Here is a 14,153-nt window from a genome sequence, read left to right as displayed (position 1 = left end):
TCTCAGCCTCAGTTTTCTGCTGTCCTTGGATGATTTCAATCTGAGCGGATATTTGTCAAAGCAGCCGGCAGCAAAGACGACGGCACAAATGTTCCCCGGCAGACAAATGTCACGACAAGTGGTGTAAAACTGTCATTACAGTGATTTATTATAATGAACCATGAAAATAGCCAACCAGTGCAGTGTCTGTGAGTCTCTCCCCTCCACACAAACGTACACTCACACACACAAATGATTAAAAAAAAAAAAAAAAAAAAAAAAAAAAAGACCAAGTTGAATAGTTGAGGATGGGAGGGTGGAGGGGGTTAGAATAAAATAAAAATAATGCTACAGTCACAGAAACATTCAGCTTTGCCAAGAAGAGTGTTTGTATTTACAACAATATTTAAAAAAACAAAAAAAAATAAACAGTATGGGAGCAAATTGTACAAGCATAGAAAAAAAAAAAAAAAAAAAAAAAAAAAGCGAATATGTACAACCTGTTCTTGGTGAAAGCTGGAGTAACCACCTATACATTAAATTACATTTTCTACAAATAACCATTGATATTCAAAAATAAACCGCTAACATCCTACCTGTGGGCCAGACCACCCAGCCTACCTCAGAGGACACTCGTTTTTACATGAAATCTCACGCACGCTTTGCTTATCTAAGCAGCCACACACACTGAAACACACTCACACACACAAACGAGTTCGGCCTCCTGTGGCAGTGAGGCAGGTTCCCCCGAAACTGGTCTTTTTTTTTTTTTCTTTTCTTCTTCTGAATCTGCAGCGGTGAACAGATATTTGTTGTCAGACAGAGGAATAAAAAAAATATGTCTTTTTTTCTTCTTCTCTATACAAAAAGAGCTTTCTCTGCGCTATAATGAACCACTAGATTAAAACAAATAAATGGTGTATAGAGATGACAACAGATGAGTGAGAGGAGGAAGTAAAATGTTTAACTGACAAAGGGGAAAGGAAGAGGAAGGATATAGGCTGGAATGTCCATTGATAAACAAAGTGCCTTACAACGGGAGTCCAAACAAGACACAGAACAAAGATCCTTCCTCTCCATCACAGGAAGGATATTATAAAAACAAACATGGAGGCCAGAGAGAAAAGGGCTATGAGCACCGGGGAGAATCGTCTATCTTTATTTTTATAGTCTGTCTTGAAGATTTATTTCACTGTCCTTTTTTGTTAAAATTTTATGTCTTTTTTGTTTTTCTTAAAAAGTACCCTTTTATCCCACAATCAGCTGTTTTTCCACTGGCCATGTGTACAGGTACATAGAAAACGTATCTACAGCGTATGGTACATGCCCCCTCACGATGAGTTCTCAGGGGCTGCCAGACACCGGCAGCAAGAAGGGGCGGGTCAGTGCCACCCTGTGCTCAGGTACCCCGAGCTGTGGAAGGGGGTCGAGGATGCAGGAGCTCCACGAGTCCCAGAAGGCATCTGGGAGGCAGCGGCCTGAGACTGGCCTTGTTGAGTCTGTTGGGGAGGAGGTGGGGGAGGTGGAGGCAGTCCGGTCTGCTGAAGGGGTGGGGGGTAGGAGGATGGGGGTACTGAAGAGTTCGCTGCAGCACCAGGGTGCATCAGTGCCGGCTGAAACCCCCCTAAGTTCTGATAGTGGTGGGGCTGCATTGGGGTGTTGGTAGAGGGGGCTGGAGGAGGCGGAGGAGGTGGTGGCGGAGGGGTAAGTGACAACAGGGTGCCTCCTGAAGGAGGCGGCTGCTGCTGTTGGGAGGTCTGACCCTGTGGGGGAGGAGGTGGAGGAGGTGCAGTTGTCATCATGAGCTGATGTTGCTGGATAGGAGGTGGCTGCAGGTTGACGTGTAGCAGGGTGGGGCCAGGCATCGGGTGTGGAGGCGGAGGAGGTGGCGGCGGAGGAGCAGCTGAACTCTGATAGTGCACGCTGTGGGGAAGAGTCTGTATCAGGGGCTGAGAGCCTGGAGGATAGGGCGGCGTGACAGAGGGTTTAAACCCAGGGAAAGGTCCCGCAGGTGAGGGGCTCTGGCTTGGAAAATAGGCTGTGGAAACAGGCGGTGCTGGCGGTGGTGGTGGCGGTGGCGGTGGAGTGTTCTGTGTATTATACTGCGGAAAAGCACTGGGCCCAGTCTGAGTCTGGGGCTGTGGTTGGTTCTGAGTTTGGGCAGAGAACAGCGCCCTCTGGCTGCGATAGGGCGAACCCTGAACCTGAGGCTTTGGAGAGTGGAGGAGGGACGATCCAGGGTAGTGGACTGGTGAGGAGGGTAACGGGGTGGGGTGAAGCTTTGTCGGTGTTAGCGGGGCCGATTTGGGTCCTGTCGGCTTGCTTGTCGGCTGGCTGGTCAGATTTGGCGTCCGAGGTTGACCATCGCCATCTTCCTCCTTCGATGGCCGACCAGAAGGTTGGACAAGAGGGCCAGGAGAACAGGGCTGCAGAGGAGACGGACAAAAGTAAGCAGAGGTGAGTCAAATTAATCAATTTAATCAATGAAACTTTAACAGAAAACATGACTAAAATTAATTAAATTTAATAAAATAAAAAATAAAAATAAACTGGCAATAAAACTGGTGATGATAGCCTGACGTCAACTCACTGTGTGGGTCGGGGTCTTCTGGACACTCGGAGATGCACACTCCCTCATCGAAGGCGTATCTCCACCTTCTGTCTCACCATCTAAAAAAATAAAAATAAAAATAAAAATAAAAAAATACAAAACAGATCATCATTTAAAAAAAGAAAAAAAACATGAAAAATATAAACAGCTCTGATGGAGACAGATCTGGTTGTATGACCATTCATGGATGGTTTAAAATGCTTGCAACACATTGATAGTAAAAAGCATTTCAATACAAATACATTTAACCACAAGCCACTCAAAACACACTTAAACATTCAACAAAGAATGGCACAGTTCTTTAGTTAAATCCAGATTGTTTAATTTAGGTTATGAGAAAACAAATTACTTTATTATTCCAGGATTTCCTGCACACCAGCTGCCTTCATATTGCAAAAAAATAAAATCCCAACTAATTTTACTCTTACAAAGAAACAAAGCATTCACCACCACTTCACTCACAAACAAACTAAAAAAAAAATAAATAAATAAAAAATAGGGAAATGGGGTAACTACAGTCTTCATGTACTACAGCAGCGCACCCCTCAAACTGCTACAGGTATTTTGGGTGCTGGTTCCTTGAAAAATGTCAGTAAACATGATCAACTACTATTACAAAAGGCTTAAGGGCACTTCTGTACATGCACGAGGAGTTTCTGCCCATGGTAGGCTGTAACATATAGGGTTTGCTTCTCCATCCTCACACCGTACGATTTCCGTTTTCTTACCTGTGTCTTTGTCTTTGCTGAGCAGCAGAGCTCGGTGGTAGCTGCGCTCTCGGGCCTGCTCTACAGAAGTCGACGATGTCCTGAAGTGAAACATCAATAAGAAGACTTTATGTACTAAGGTTTGCTACCATGAATGCAGAGCTTTTTTTTTTTTCTGTTTACACATTTCTCTGTAGTTATCATTTCAACACATTAAAGCACACACCACTGTCCTTCTCCTCCCTCCTTCTCTCCGGTGGACTCTGCCTCCTCGTTTGTCTGTGGCTCTCTTAAAGCTGCGGTGGTGGTGTTGGAGAGAGCCGTGGAAGCAGGAGGTAGAGGAGGCTCGCTGGTGGTCTCTAGAGAGACAGAGAAGGCGTCCACAGCTAGAGGCGGCACAGTGGAAACGGGAGAGCTGCACTCGGTCTTGGAGCCGCTGCGACGGGCTTCGCGTTGACGCTTACGGTATTCTAGCAGGGAAACCTGGGAAGAAGCAGAACCACAAAAACCATTAAGTCAAACCAGTAGAGGGCAGCATTTGAAGAATAATAATTCAACCTTTGGAAGCATCAATACTTCTGGAGTCCCGCTGCCAACCTCATTTGTTTGCAATGTATTGGTACTCTCTCTGCAGATTATATAAGTAACTAGTTATTTTTTCAGACTGTTGACTAATTAACTGTTTGTTTAAACTGTCTGGGGGCAAAATGCATTTACAATCTCATTAAGGGCCATTTAGTGTTTTCAGATAGCTTCTTTTTCATCTCTATAGGTCAGTAATCTCACCTTTTTCTTCTGTGGGGGGTTCTGTGCAGAGCCTCCTCCGTCACCAGCGCTGTCCCCATTCAGCGAGCGTGAGAAGCCAAGAGAACTTCCCTCCTCAGAGCTGGGGTGAAAGAGCTGCCCTTGGCCTTCGCTAAACGAGGGCTGGGAGCCAACCAGTGACCCCGTTCCTGCTGAGGGTCCTGCTGCAGCCTCAGGCCTGAAGGGGGCTGCCAGAGGCTCCAGAGTGTGGGAGGGGGTGAGGTCCCTTAAGTTTGAATTGACTGGAGAGAAGTTCAGGCCAGCTGGTGCAGTCGGGCCCCTCTCTGGGCTTTTTATCCAGCCAGAATAAGAGGAAGCACATGCTTCTGTAGACAAGGGAGCCTCACTGGTGCTTTCTACACCCCCACTATCAGGCCTGTCCTCTCCACAGTCCACCGACTCAGCAGGTGGAGGCTGTGGACTCTCTGGAACTGACACCTTGGCTTCTGACGGGAGTCCATCTGAACTAGGAACCTTGATGCAGGGAGAGGACGCCAACGAAGGAGGACGATCGGCCTGGGTGAGAAGCAAGGGATGAAAACACAACATGAACACTGATGAGGCATAACACTAAGAACATGTCTGCTTAACAGACTTAAATTGACATTATGTTTTGGATTACTGGTTTATGTTTGGATGTAGCTGGACATTTTTATTATAGAAAAACTATTACAGCAATACTACCACATTTTCAGATAGTATAATACTGGAACTGAGGGAGACTGATGGTTAAAGTCATTTCCAAATTAAATATATTAGAGGTATGATCTTACCTCCTGCACACAGGGTTTTCGGTTGACCTCTGGTGAGTTCTCCCCTGAAGATTCATTCTGTGCAACCACAAACACACTTAGCCACTTTTTCTTCCTCATGTAAACAAACATGTAACGTTTACAGGCTTATGCATAAACACAGCTTTACCTCCTGAGGGGCATTAAGCGTTGGCGTTGGGGTGCTGGGCAAGGGCTCCATGCTTGGCTCCTCTGTTCGGGGACGTGGAGGGGTGGCCATTAAGGCTGGTGTCAGCAGCGTCTCCAACTGTTCTGTCCGGGTGGGCGTGGCACAAGGGGAACCGTAGGGCGTTGAGCTCTCAGACATACAAGCGTCCAAAGGACTCAACCTTCGCTTTTTCAAAGGAGTGGGCAACTCTGCAAGATGTCAAAATGAGCATGGCATCTATGATTTAAAGTTGGCTTGATTATTTACTGTTATTAAGACTGGTTTCCTTTACCATCATTGAATAAATGCACAGTTTTCTTTGTTAGGTTTGTAGTTTAAGTGGCATTAGATTGATCTGTTCGAACCCAGACTTACCTGGTAGCGAGCAGATGCCATTATAGGGTAGGGGGCTGTCTGAGTCTCCGTTAATGGAGGGGCTGAGGGGGCCTTCACCGGGCATGAGAAGACTTGGCCGTCTGCCTGGGCTGGTGGAGCCTTCCTCCTCTAGAGCTTGCTTCAACCATCGCTGTAAAAACAGAGCCATTATAACAAAGAGAAAGAGTGCACAGGAGACATTCACAACAGTTTCAAACATCTAGTGGCAGGTATATCTACTTAATATTGTAATAAAAATATAGAAACTAACCTAAATGGTCATGGTATTAATCAAGTTACCTAGATGGTGTGTAAAAGGAGAGAAGTTTCTAATTTCAAGCTTTAAAAAAAACCAACCAAAAAAAAAAAAAAAAAAAAAAAAAAAAACCCAAAAACCTCCCCTTATTCATTTAGATAGGGGCAAAATAAGTACCTATAGGTTTTAACAAGATAGCTGCTGAATGATAAATTCTGCTTCTAGACGCACTTTAGTAAAGGAGAATATAAATTCAGCAACTTATTAAAGGAAGCTTCTAAATAAAGCAGCTAAACAGTGACAGTCCTGTCCCTCGATAATATTCTGGGCGACTTCAAATGAGTTCATCCCACTGGAAACTTTTTGATGCATTCACGGAGACGGAGTTAACAAAGAATGGAAGAAATTCAAAGGCTGTGGCATTTTGGGAAAACTTAGTTATTTCCTATGTAAACAAAGATCTACTTTCCAAATCTAGCTGTTTAAGTTTTTCCCATGAGCATCAAAGAAAGGCAGGATTGCTTTTAAAAGCAGAAGTCTGTACCTTCTTGCAGGAACCAGTGGTTGGTGGCATTTCGGGTAGTTCTCGGGAACGCCGTCTCCCGGTGGGGACCCCGGGAGATGTGGGGCTGCGGTTTGCCAAGAACGGGGACAAAAAGCGGACATAGTGTTTGGGCGTGCTGTAGACCTGCTGGGAGCAGGCCAGGCCTGGCAGGGCGTTGAGCTGCGTGGCCAGCACTTCAGGGTCACTGCTTATTCTCAGTGGCCTTTCTGGGACTGGTTCTGGTGTTCGTACAGCACCACGGTCCTGCTGTTTCTCGCCTACCCACTCATTCACAAAGTGCTGTGGAAAAGAGTTTGAGAAGATGTAAAAATTCTAAAGGGTTCCTGAACATTTTTTAAAAAGCCAGAAATATGTTTCATATGCAGAATTAGACATGTGCCTGTACCTTTTTTGTTCTGAAAGTCTTGCTCCCTGTTCGGTTTCTGTCAGGTGCAGGTGAGCTGCTGTGCGGAGGACTGGTGTCGGGTGCTTGTGTGGAGATGGCCTCCGGCTCTGGCACAGTGGGTGTTTCTCCTTCAGGGGCTTCATTGGTCACAGGCTCCACAGACTCAGTTGGAGAGCTGGGAGGCAGGTCAGAACAAGTGCTGATAGTGCGAGCTCGTCGCCGCTGTTGCCCAATGTGAGTACGATTTCTTGAGAAACTTTTCCTGTTCCTCGTGCCTTTAACTTTGGCTGGCTTTAGACCTGGCTCCTCTTTTACTTCCAGAAGTGGCTATAAAAAACACATTTGAGAGTTCAATAACATCACATTTGAATACATAAATCTCTTAAAAATCTGACAATAGCTTGCTCCAAACAAAAACACAAATTTTTTATAGTACAGCTCAGAAGAAGCATTTGTGCCAACATCAATTAAAATATAAATAAAAGTAAAGTTTTTTGTTTTGTTTTTTTTGTTTTTTTTATTTATCTGTGCTCTGACCTGGATAACAGCTGGCGAATCTGCCGTCTCTGGTGTGGCTGGAGGCTCCTCCTTAATGTCACTGCGGCCCCCAACCTCGGACTTTATGCTGCCGATTCTCTCCAGCGCCTGCTCCCGTCGTTTCTCTCTCTTCTCCATTCGGGCAAAGGCTTGCAGGATGGCCTCCATCTTCCTCTCCTCTCGTGTCTGCAGAGGGTTAGATGTGGGGCATGGAGGAGGGGCGAGGGAGAGGAAGAGAGTGCGCATAGATTAGTTCATGGAGTACTACTCCCCAGAGGTAGCGGTGCAACTGGTTAATGTGTGCTACGCAGCGAAAAGCATTTCTATCTGAGTGCAGAAGGCCATATGCAGAGCCAAGTAGAAAAAAAAAAATGTCCCTTCATTTTCACAATAAGAGCAACCAAAAGAGGAGATTGGAGTGAGAGAAAAATGTAGGAGAACAAGGTGTTTTAATTTAGCTTGTACGCAAATAAATTTCCCCAGGTCCTTATAAAGAAACCATAGCTACCTCCACCTAAAACAAAGCACTCCATCATTACTCAAAGGACACTTTTGGAAAGGAAAAAAAAAAAAAAAATTTTTTTGCCTGCACAGGCTAAAGTTTGCTGTAAAGACAGGACTGTTAGTACGCTTTTAACTCAGTCAATCACCACTACGAGGTTGGTAGATGGGTGGGGTTGGCCATGTATGGGTCAAGTTTACCTCCTTGATTTTCAGTCCCCTCCAGCACGAAGCCGCCCCGACAGGTAGATGGGACTGCTCCGCTGGGTTGGCCTGAATGTTTAATAAAGAAACAGCCCAGTTTAGAAGAGACATGTCCCACCTAAACAAGGCTTCACTAAAAATGGACATGACTGGACTAAAGGATCTCTAATCATCTGGTGAAATTTTTCCAGCGCTAAGGTTACCTAGTAATATGCAATAACACTATGCAGGATATTTACAACTATAGAGCATCTTCAGGAATGCACTAACAATGCCAGGATGTAATTGCCCTTTTCACAGCAGTGAGAAAAACATTGGTGCCACTCCAAACCCATAGTCTAAGACCCCAAGGTCATGCAATTCCACTTGTGGCTTCTTTGGAGCTTTGGCTTCCAAAGACAAGGCGTCGACAAGTATTCAAAAATTTAGGAACAATCTCTTATAGCAGGACTCCTGCTGTAAACCAAAATCTTCACAGAATTTCCTAAGAACTAAGTTTTACAAAAACAACAACAACAAAAAAACACTACAATAAAAAGGCACAGGTCTTTTAATTCCTTCTACCAAAAGCTGGGCATTCACTACAATCACTGACCAGCAGCTTATTACACCCATCTCACAAAGAGAGTCACAGCACATCATTTGACATATTCTTAAAATCTTGATCTTTAAAGTGAGATTTAAGGTCCTGCTTGTCTGGTTGTGAATTACTGGACTTCAATCACATGTGTTTGCTTTTTGTAGGGCTGCATGCAAACAGTGGCACCAATGGCAATGATGCTGTATGTAGGCAGAATATTGATCGGTTGAAGTTTGGCTCGAGTAGTAAAGGAAACAATAGCGGAGTTCCCCACAATGAGGAAGAACAAACCGCAGTGGTAGTAAAGGGTTATTTTTAAATGTCCAGTTTCTTTGTATATTCCGACTTCTATCACAGAGGCTAAGCTAAAGGAGCCCTAACAAAAATATAAAGAAAGGGGGAGCCCATGTTAGCAATGATTTGACATTTTGACTCTTCCCACAGGCAACAGAACACCAAGGGTGAAGTGTTAGTATACATAAAATATCTAAAGAGCTGGGGTAGTAGGAAGACAACATAAACCCAGGATGCCCTTTCCACCAATAGAACTTTCAGTAAGAGCTTAAGCAGGCAAGATATTTCTCTCCCATGCAGCATCTCCACCACACAGATTTAAAAATGACCACGCACACCTACTACGCTTGTGACCGTCAGTGTGCAAATGTATGCTTCTTTGCTCGAGCAGGGTGCCCTCTTCTGCCATGTTGCATAGAAGGCAGCTTATTGGATCTCCCGTAGTCAATAAGGCCCCGGCAACAGGGCTCTACCCTCTGCAGTCACTCCCTCCATCTATCCATCCATCCATCCATCTCTCTGGCCAATTATAAGAACTGTACCTTAGCCAAAGATGAGTCAGCGATTTACACCTTGGGTCTACCATGTGAAATGGAGCTGACTGCAGGGTAATTTCCTGTGTGTGTGTGTGTGTGTGTGTGTGTTTGTGTTTGATCCCATCTCTCGGGGACATACGACCATTTGGCAGAGAGAGTGGTTGAACCCGTAACAGGCCATTTCAATCTCATGGCTACAATGAAGGTGAGAAGAGAGCTCTACTCAAACTGTAATACACACTGGGGGATAGTTTCAGTGTGCATAAAGACACAATACACTGGCAAGGTTGTCAACAGGCATGCGGCACTGCAGGCCTGTTCATGTTCTCACATGGTGAAGGGGCAAAAAAGAAAAAACAGGCAACAAATGAGAAAATAAGCGTAATGACAGACAAGCACAAAGCCTCAGCGCTGTGAGAAAAGGGGAAAAGTCAAAGCTGAAGGAGGGAAAGCACAGTGGGTTTGAACAAAACAGCAACAGAGGCACCGATAATAGTGGGAGCACTAGCAGTAGATGAATGGTGAAGGAGGAGGCTGGTTTTATGGAGGAGAGGTAGAAGACAGCTGCTCCTATCCAAGCCCTTAGCAGACAAATAGTTAAGTCCACACCCAGAGCAACAGGGGACAGTTTTTATTTTTGCTCTTTCTGCTGGGTGGTAGCACGGCAGCGGGGGAGGGGGGGTAAGCTGTAGCCCCTAGCTTGGCACACTTACCATCTTCCTCCTCCTCTCTGCAATCTGCTCCTCTGACTCCATCTCTACTTCATTGCTAACGGAGGTTTTGTCTTCTAGATCCTCAAATAACTCAGGATCCTGTAAGAGGAGGGGAGAGCGGGGTATGGCGCTTTATCATGGCTGATCATTCAGTCTGGCTACAGACTAGAAGGAGACAGGTAAGAGTGGAGGAGAGGTGAGGTGAGGGAGAGGCTGAGGAAGAACTTTTTAAAGATACGCTTAGATAGGTGGTTGGTCTGTGCACATTACACAACTGCTAAGTGGCCTTCTTGAAAGTTATGACTTTATTAGCACCCCCTTATTAAATTATTGGTGTAGCAGCTTGAATATTGTCATGTCCATTGGGTATCATCATGATATTAAAACCTCCTATGTCTTACTGGGACAGGTCTACTCATGTTTCTGCATTTCTGAAAGCCTGAGGCAGTCCTTTCTAATTCAAATGGAACTGGTTTCTAAACCAAATATTCAAGTCACAAATAAGATTTCCCTGAATCATGAACTCTAAAATAATTTCCACAACCGATAACAAATGAGACTTTTGTTACCGTCGGCGCCTCTGCTTGTGTTACTACTGCACATCTCTGCCAGACCAGTGGAACAAAAGTGCAGTAAGATATGGTCTGTATAAGGAAAAAAAATTAGCTGGGAGGGGACAAAAGTGGATGCATAACAGGGATGATGGGAGAGGAAAAAAACTAAAAAAGGGAGGGAACTAAACAGGATGTACAATAACAAAGAGTGACTAACAATGGAAAACACATGCACAGACCAAAATAAACAACATGCATGGACTATAAGGGTGAGTGCATTTTAACAGAATAAATCTAAATTAAGAAGTGTTAAAAAGGGTGACTGACACCAGGCATGTTTTGCGCACCGTACATTAAAAAGTAATCTTGCCTGGTTGTTTGAGATGGAGAGGCGGAGAGGAGAGAGTTTTCTCTGCTTGCTGTCGCCTATGTTCTTGCCCTTCCCCTCGCCGTCCAAACCCACGTTCTGGTTCTGGGCCTGGTCGTCCCGTGCCAACTCCTTGTCCTTCCGATTCCCTCTGCGTCTGCCTCCAGAACCCAGGTTCTCTGTGGGCTCTAGGTTGTGCTTGAGCACCGGGCACTCCTGGTTCCCCTTCACACAGGCACAGTCCACCTTGTATTTACTACAAAAACAAACAAATAACCCAAAGCAAACAAACAAAAACAGGAGAAATTTAGTGAAACGATCTTGTCTTGCTAGCAAGCAATTGCCAGTTTTACTCCTTAACACTTACCAGCTGCCATAGTCAAAATCAAAACCGATTGTGATCTCTGTGCCCTTGGATATCGGCCGCAATGAGTAGATGTATAAATGTAACATGCCGTCCTCAATGACATGACGCACCTGAGGGACGTTCAGAAGAGTATTGGTAAAAAATAGCGCTTGCAACTATGGATAAGAGTTTTGGTTAATTAAGTGAAAAGAAGCAAATTATTAAGCACTTTTGAATGTTACATACTTCAGCATTGGGAGTACAAGAGCGGCGAATGAAACGTGCTTCGTTTCCAAAGCTGCGAGCGTCTACACACATCTCCAGTCCATCAAATTTTGAATAAAATAACACAAAAGGGTATGGCCTGAGGAGAAAAGCAAGGTCAAAGGATGAGTGGGATCAATGCACACAAAACACCTCAATTTAACATCTTAAATCATCTGCCATTACATTAAGAGTTAATTTATTTGACCTGCACTAAAAACGAAGTTGCACTCAATTTAGACTGAGACAAATCCAAGAGGGAAAACCCTTTTGACTCGTGACAAGCTTCCTAACCTCTTGAAGAAGTATCCGTTGGCCTCAAACTGCTGTCGAAGCATGAACTTGCCCCTGTACTCAATGATGAGGGAGTCTGGGGCCAAGTCTCGCACCGCCTTGAGGATCTTCTTGTTCTTCTGAACTTGACTCTGGGAGACACAAACCGCCTGACATAAACAAACATCTTGAATTACATGTGAACCCCAAGAGGGAAAGCTAGTGCTGCAGACTGCTAGAGACAAACAATGTGTTTGGGTGTTATCATATTTGTGTTACCAGTGGAGATTCACTCAGTGTGTATATTTGTACCTCTACAGGGGGTTTGAAAGAGGCTGGGTGCGTGTTGTATGCCAGACTCTTGCCGTCGCCTTGTTCTTTAACACGCAACAGGACCTGAACATCCTCAGTGTACTGATTACTGCTGGCCTCCTCGTAACGCTCCATCCACGTTTTGATCTTGTTCTCCCACAGAGACGGGTGCTCTGTTGGCTCCTGTTCGGGAGCTGCACCCTGAGAAAAACAGTACAAATGTGACTCACAGCTCAGATTTAACAGGAGCATTCTGGATTCTGGAAATGGTGGACGTGAGAGTGTTCTGTAAGTTTACCTTTACTCTAGAGGATTTTCTGGACCCCTCTCGAAAGGCCTTTAAGGTAATTAAATAAATTAAAAGTGTGAGGTTAATCGGCATTCCAAACAGGTGTTTGTAAAATATTAATTTTGTAAGTGAATGAGTAAACGTTGACCTTTTTAGCTCGAGCAGAGGACGCTGGAGGCTCTTTTTCACCACTCTTTTTGCGCTTTTTATCAGATTGCTTATTGCCAAGGCGTCCAGTGGTGAGGGTGATGGTGGTAGGCGTGTGCTGGAAGGTGGAGTAGAGCTCTAGCGGAACCTCATCTCCACTCTCTGTAGCACTGGTGTCCCCGTCTGAATGAGCAAGCGAGTTATTAGGAGTCAGGCAGGGAACAAAGAAAGTGACACACACAAAGATATAAAAAGCTACACCTGCTTCGGGCAAAACAAAAGCTAATCGTGTCATACTAATGGAAGACAAGGCTTGCTACATCACAAACTAAATTGCAGTTTTCTGCTTGACCTGCAGGTGTCAGTACATCCTGCTCTCAGGCAGAATTATATCTGGCTGTCCTGCAGGGGGAGGAGGCTGCACCCTGACACAGCTTACAACCTGCTTTACTCTGTAATGAGCTGGCCATTTACTGCAGCAAGGAAGCCAGTAAAAGCAGAACTGAAACATCTATCTGTGGGTTCTTGCTTCTAACGCCTCATAGTTCAGCTCTCAAAATAATCTAGTTTCTCTAGGTTTTCTTTTTGTGAATTACTGCAACTGCATTGAGATTTTTGTCAACAGAAATTTTTAAAAAAAAGTACAAGGGTAATGGGAAATGTTGGGAGCTTTATAAATGTGTTCCCTTACCAGATAAAGACTCTCTTTTACGGGTCTGCAGCAGGACGGCCCTCTCTCTATCGAGGTGTCGAGGTTGGCAGCGTTCACACAGGTAGGTCTCAGGAATGTTCTGTCTGTCAATGCCCATGCAGTCTATGTGCTGCCAGGCACTAAAGGGAAACGTTAAGGAGTTTTAATAAACCTTCAAGTCACATTTTCGTTCCCATTAACCACATGAAGTTACAGAAAACTGATCTAGTGAACACAAGGAACAAAAACAGGCAGCTAGATGAAAGAGGCCTGAGTCAATACTAGTCAAAGCTTGTGACTACTTGTGTCTCACCTGCACTTGTCACAACAGATCATGTAGCCATCGTCATGGGTGAAGCCACAGATGCAACGGGTGATGTCAGCCCCGTAGCTGCCATCCTCTGAGGTGCTGAGTGTGGTGCCCCTGGACGCTTCGTCCTGGCCCCCTGGAACAAACAGCCCCCCCTCTCCTTGTCGGATCAACATGGAGGGGGGTGGGGAGGCTGGCGGTGTAGGTGGGGGCCGCGCCCCATAGTTGTGGTCCTGAGAGAACAATTGAAAATGTACCTTTCATGTGATATAGGTAAACGTTGCTTATCAAAATAGTTTAGTTTACAAAACAACGTTGCCACAATGGGCATGCACTATCACTGGCAACAGAAAATTACCTCTACAACCAACACACTACTTAGCAAATTAAATGTTTAGTCTTTTTTAGGCCAAGATGTGTTAGCAACAGGTTTAGTAAGGTCCAAAGCAAAGGTTTTACAGCCCTGACTTAGTTGTTTCAGTTTCCATTTTATAGCATCTATAGATCATTTAATGACCAAACAATGAACAAAGTTCTATGTACTATTTTAAATATCCTAAAAAGATTAAGAATGTCAATTAACCAACAGCAAATCAGTTTCACTCAATGACTGA

The 14,153-nt window shown here is 44.8% G+C and overlaps 1 protein-coding gene across 1 annotated transcript in view; it reads right to left on the bottom strand.

Annotated features, from left to right (window-relative positions):
- Positions 1–483: 483 nt before the first annotated feature.
- The window catches only part of kmt2e (lysine (K)-specific methyltransferase 2E), a 28,168-nt gene continuing 14,498 nt past the window's right edge, over positions 484–14,153 (bottom strand). Inside the window, exons 4-25 of the mRNA XM_085375446.1 lie at positions 13,543–13,772; positions 13,230–13,369; positions 12,540–12,721; positions 12,401–12,439; positions 12,103–12,303; positions 11,812–11,960; positions 11,500–11,617; positions 11,275–11,384; positions 10,911–11,163; positions 9,987–10,085; positions 7,861–7,932; positions 7,159–7,344; positions 6,622–6,948; positions 6,216–6,515; positions 5,416–5,566; positions 5,023–5,249; positions 4,875–4,931; positions 4,084–4,617; positions 3,524–3,780; positions 3,319–3,398; positions 2,570–2,649; positions 484–2,405 (exon numbers count right to left, since the gene is read on the bottom strand). Of these exons, the coding sequence (XP_085231572.1) occupies positions 1,362–2,405; positions 2,570–2,649; positions 3,319–3,398; positions 3,524–3,780; positions 4,084–4,617; positions 4,875–4,931; positions 5,023–5,249; positions 5,416–5,566; positions 6,216–6,515; positions 6,622–6,948; positions 7,159–7,344; positions 7,861–7,932; positions 9,987–10,085; positions 10,911–11,163; positions 11,275–11,384; positions 11,500–11,617; positions 11,812–11,960; positions 12,103–12,303; positions 12,401–12,439; positions 12,540–12,721; positions 13,230–13,369; positions 13,543–13,772 (4,836 nt within the window). The 3' untranslated portion in view covers positions 484–1,361. The remainder of the gene's footprint in view (positions 2,406–2,569; positions 2,650–3,318; positions 3,399–3,523; positions 3,781–4,083; positions 4,618–4,874; positions 4,932–5,022; positions 5,250–5,415; positions 5,567–6,215; positions 6,516–6,621; positions 6,949–7,158; positions 7,345–7,860; positions 7,933–9,986; positions 10,086–10,910; positions 11,164–11,274; positions 11,385–11,499; positions 11,618–11,811; positions 11,961–12,102; positions 12,304–12,400; positions 12,440–12,539; positions 12,722–13,229; positions 13,370–13,542; positions 13,773–14,153) is intronic.

The sequence above is a fragment of the Diplotaxodon limnothrissa genome, linkage group LG17 (genome assembly GCF_057381915.1).
Source record: "Diplotaxodon limnothrissa isolate DT_005_m linkage group LG17, D_limnothrissa_male_GT1.1, whole genome shotgun sequence".
NCBI lineage: Eukaryota > Metazoa > Chordata > Actinopteri > Cichliformes > Cichlidae > Diplotaxodon > Diplotaxodon limnothrissa.
Note: the sequence above shows the minus strand (reverse complement) of the source record. Positions and strands in the feature narration are given on the sequence as shown.